The sequence below is a fragment of the Hydra vulgaris genome, chromosome 11, assembly GCF_038396675.1.
Source record: "Hydra vulgaris chromosome 11, alternate assembly HydraT2T_AEP".
Lineage (NCBI taxonomy): Eukaryota > Metazoa > Cnidaria > Hydrozoa > Anthoathecata > Hydridae > Hydra > Hydra vulgaris.
This window is the reverse complement of record NC_088930.1, coordinates 31,842,534-31,846,291: the sequence shown is the minus strand read 5'-3', so window position 1 is coordinate 31,846,291 and position 3,758 is coordinate 31,842,534. Positions and strand designations below refer to the sequence as shown.

The following is a 3,758-nucleotide window of genomic DNA, read 5'->3' as shown; positions in this document are numbered from 1 at the left end:
TATGTTTTTATTAAAAGATAAATGCTTTATTTAAAAAATATATAATAGTAGCTTGTTTTTTCATTAATAAATAAGTTATTGACGTTTTTATTTTGTCCGATAACTTCTGCATCACCCGTTAGGTATTGTGTTTATTCTCTTCCAACTAATTGCCAAAATCGAGGCAACATACTTGGGCCTACGAAGACGACCTAATATTCCGCTTCCCAGACAGAAAGTAAGTGCGTTTAAGAAGAACGAAGGAATATAAGAGTGAAACTCAAAAGTCGAGTTAGGAAGATAGCATAGAGATATTGCATTTGTGTAAGAATGATCAATTAATGCTATTAATTAAATTACCTAATTAATGTACTACTCAGGAAGGAACTTTCGAGTGAGTTAACAACGCGCAAGAGGCTCAAAATTGCACTAGAATTGAAACTAATTAAAAGAATATTTTTACACTATCTTGTTGGAAAGTTATTTTCTATTCTTATTTTTGTGTTTTAGTTTATTTCGACATCCAGCTAATTGCCTTCTTTTTTTCTTCTGTTTATTACGCCGTTTAATAACTTTTACAATTTAAAATTTCATAAATAATAAAAAAAAACTGGCGAGGCAAGTAGAAGACATTATTTTGTCTTATCACCGAGCCCCAACTGTACGTATTTACAATAACCGTATAATATATTTATACTTTACAAATTATTTATTAAAAATTATAAATGTAAGAATAAAATAATTAGTTTAAGAAGATTAGGTAAAAAAACAATTAGGTTAAGTAAAACTTCAAGAACAATATTCATGTTAAGAGTAATAATCAAGTAAGCGAGAAAAACTGAAAACGAAGCAAAAAAGAAAAAGAAGAAATAAAGAAATTATTTAAAGAGGACATACTTACGAGAGCCACAATATCTACGTATATTATACAAAGTATGTATTGAAAAATATGAAAATAGAATATATAACAATTTGTTATGAAGTAATATTTAAATAAAGTATAGAAAATTAAAAAACAAAAGAGTATACTTAATTTACAAGAAACCGTAATATTTATGTATATTTTATGATTTCTTTTTTTTAAAGGTCACAGATATAAAAAACGTCTAGAGAAAGACACACAACCGATTGACGTCTTTTCGACCTCAACCTTCATTATTTTATTGCTGTAATTTTTGTTTTTATTATTAATGACGTAAATCTTTACCAAAAAGGACGGTTAAAAATCCGATAAAATTTTATTCCAACATCCAGTTATCTGTGTCTAAGAAAAGTGGTTGTTAAGCAACATAGGTATCCACGGAAATTAAATAAAAAAATAACTTTAAAACAAAGTGCAACCTCGTATTGTTTACTCGTATCAAATTTAGTGAATATAACACTCGTAAAATATCTGCAAATGTCAAAATAGGCTGTTGCTAAGCAAATTAAGAATCCATTAAAATAAGTATGCATAGCAAAAAAATGAAAAATATCCTCCTCATAAGATGGGAAAACCTCATTTTAATGCACACTCTAATTATATAGTATAAAGCAAGCACAAAACATCTGAAACTATCCAAAACAAGTTGTTTTTAAGCAAATATCGGTATCCATAGTAACCAAATATAAAATATCACTTCCATAAGAAGAGCAGACCTCATATTAATTCTCATGCCAAATTTAGTAAATAAAAACCTAGTTTTTATTTGGCTATTAATTTTGTTCATCAAAAATGAATTCTGTCCCATTGAGCAGCTTCTAAACTACTTTGCGTCAAAAAATCCGCCACCAAAAGCTTCCTCCTCCCTTTTCGCGTTATTCTCAAAAACCTTTTGCTTACGAAGAAAAACTCTTCCTGCGACCTCCAACAGAAAGGCGGAAACTACTGGATTACATAAAAAACTTAAAAAATTATTGTTTTTAGAAATTTTAATAGAGCGAAAAACCTAACTATGGTGTGCTTAAGTGACTTATTTCTAATTTTAAAAGTTATGATTTATTTTTAGCAGGTATTTTAATAATATAAACTATTCATAAAAAAATAATCTTTCTAAATAAGAAACTGCAAGAGAATATCCCTTGTACGCTTTTGTTTTTTTGGTTGGAGCTTTAAAGAAAGTAGGTTCAGTGTGCAAACTTATATGGTGTACGGTTCGACCTTGTTTTCCACAATATATCTTAAAAAAATGTTATAAATACAACAAAACAATAAACTTTTTAATAACATATATTTCTTTAAACAATAAAACTTCATATTTTTTTTGGGTTAATATACAATTTATAAATTATAACATTGTTTCAACAGCTATTATTTTTGTTTAATATTTTACGTAAACGTATAAATGTTAAATCAGATATTTATACTTTATTTACATAAAACTTAAATGTCATGATACACATGGAAAACAGAATTACTACTACGAACTTATAAAAGTAAGACGTCTGATTGATTTCCAACTCTTCATTTTTATGAAATTCTTGAATTATAAAGTTATCGTAAATATCTTGCTTTAAAATAGATTCATTATCAGTATGCGAGACAATCGTATGATTCATTAAAGCGAGATTGTTACTGCTTAAACATTTATCTTCAACTTTTAAGGAAAAAATTGATTCGGATATACTTAATTTTTCAATAGAATTGAAAAACATGGATTCGGATATACTTAATTTTTCAATAGAGTTTTCATCTTCATTTTTATTTTCAACAAAACTGTTAGTTCCATCGTCGCAAATTTTTTGAGTGCATTCAGATGTTTGCACGCTGATGAACGAATCTCTTTTACTATAATCATCTGATGTTTCATTATCAGCCTTCAATTCATTTAACAAAGAATCGTTTTCTTTATTATCGAAAATAATATTTTCAATAACACTTAGGATATTTTCTTTTGGTGTTTCTGTTTTGTTTAAGTTGCATTCTTCTTCTTCATCGTTGTTGTTTGTAATGATGCAGCAAAATAAAAACTGAAAAAAATTTAAAGACTGTTTTTTTTGCTTTATTGCGCTAGCACTTGTTCTAGTTTGACATTCATTGATTCCGCTATCTATGGATAATTTAACTTTATTTGATACAAATTTGTGTGTGTTTTCTTTAGGCAAACAACCCTTAAATAGATTTTTGCATTTTTTTAAAAAAGAACTTTTCGGAAGCACCTCGCTATCGTCTAAATTAAAAACCGGAAATTAAATTCGACAAACGCATGGTGGCATTTAGCTGTTCTAAGAAAAAAAGAACAAGTTAGAATTACCTTGAATATATACTTCCTGATCATCAATTTTGTTTTCTTCTTCAATTCGATACATTCTTTGAAAATACTTTTCCAATGATTACCGAAAAACTTGATTACTAAATTAAAAAAATAAATGAAAAAGACTATTCAAAAAATAAATGACGTCAAATTATTTCAAAAAGAAGTTCATTTTTCGAAAACTTTTTAATCTATTTAAATATTAATTCGGGTTTTTTAATTAAAAGTAACTCACTTATTCATATCTCACATATTCAGCATAATATATCCGGTATTTCAGACAGCATATACAGTGTAATAAAGAACAATTTATAACCTTTACATACGTTCTTAGAGTAAAAAACCAGAAATTATTAGTTATTGTTATAATTTACAATTATTAGACATAATTGTAAATTACAATCATTTTGATATCTAATTTCGTTTGAAATGATGATAAATAAGGCGACTCGTATATTTATTAGAGATTCTTATGGCTCATTATATTAGAGATTCTGAAATTTAGAGATAATACTGAGAAAATGAATCTTAAATCTGGAGAACTGC

At 27.0% G+C, this 3,758-nt stretch overlaps 1 protein-coding gene across 1 annotated transcript; it reads right to left on the bottom strand.

The window, feature by feature from the left end:
• Nucleotides 1-2,180: 2,180 nt before the first annotated feature.
• On the bottom strand, nucleotides 2,181-3,325 carry LOC136087238 (uncharacterized). The gene is made up of 2 exons (XM_065809705.1): nucleotides 3,213-3,325; nucleotides 2,181-3,128 (listed from the first exon to the last, which is right to left on the bottom strand). Exons 1-2 carry the CDS (start codon nucleotides 3,265-3,267, stop codon nucleotides 2,320-2,322), a joined length of 864 nt encoding a protein of 287 aa, XP_065665777.1. The 5' UTR covers nucleotides 3,268-3,325; the 3' UTR covers nucleotides 2,181-2,319.
• Between the last annotated feature and the right edge of the window lie 433 nt (nucleotides 3,326-3,758).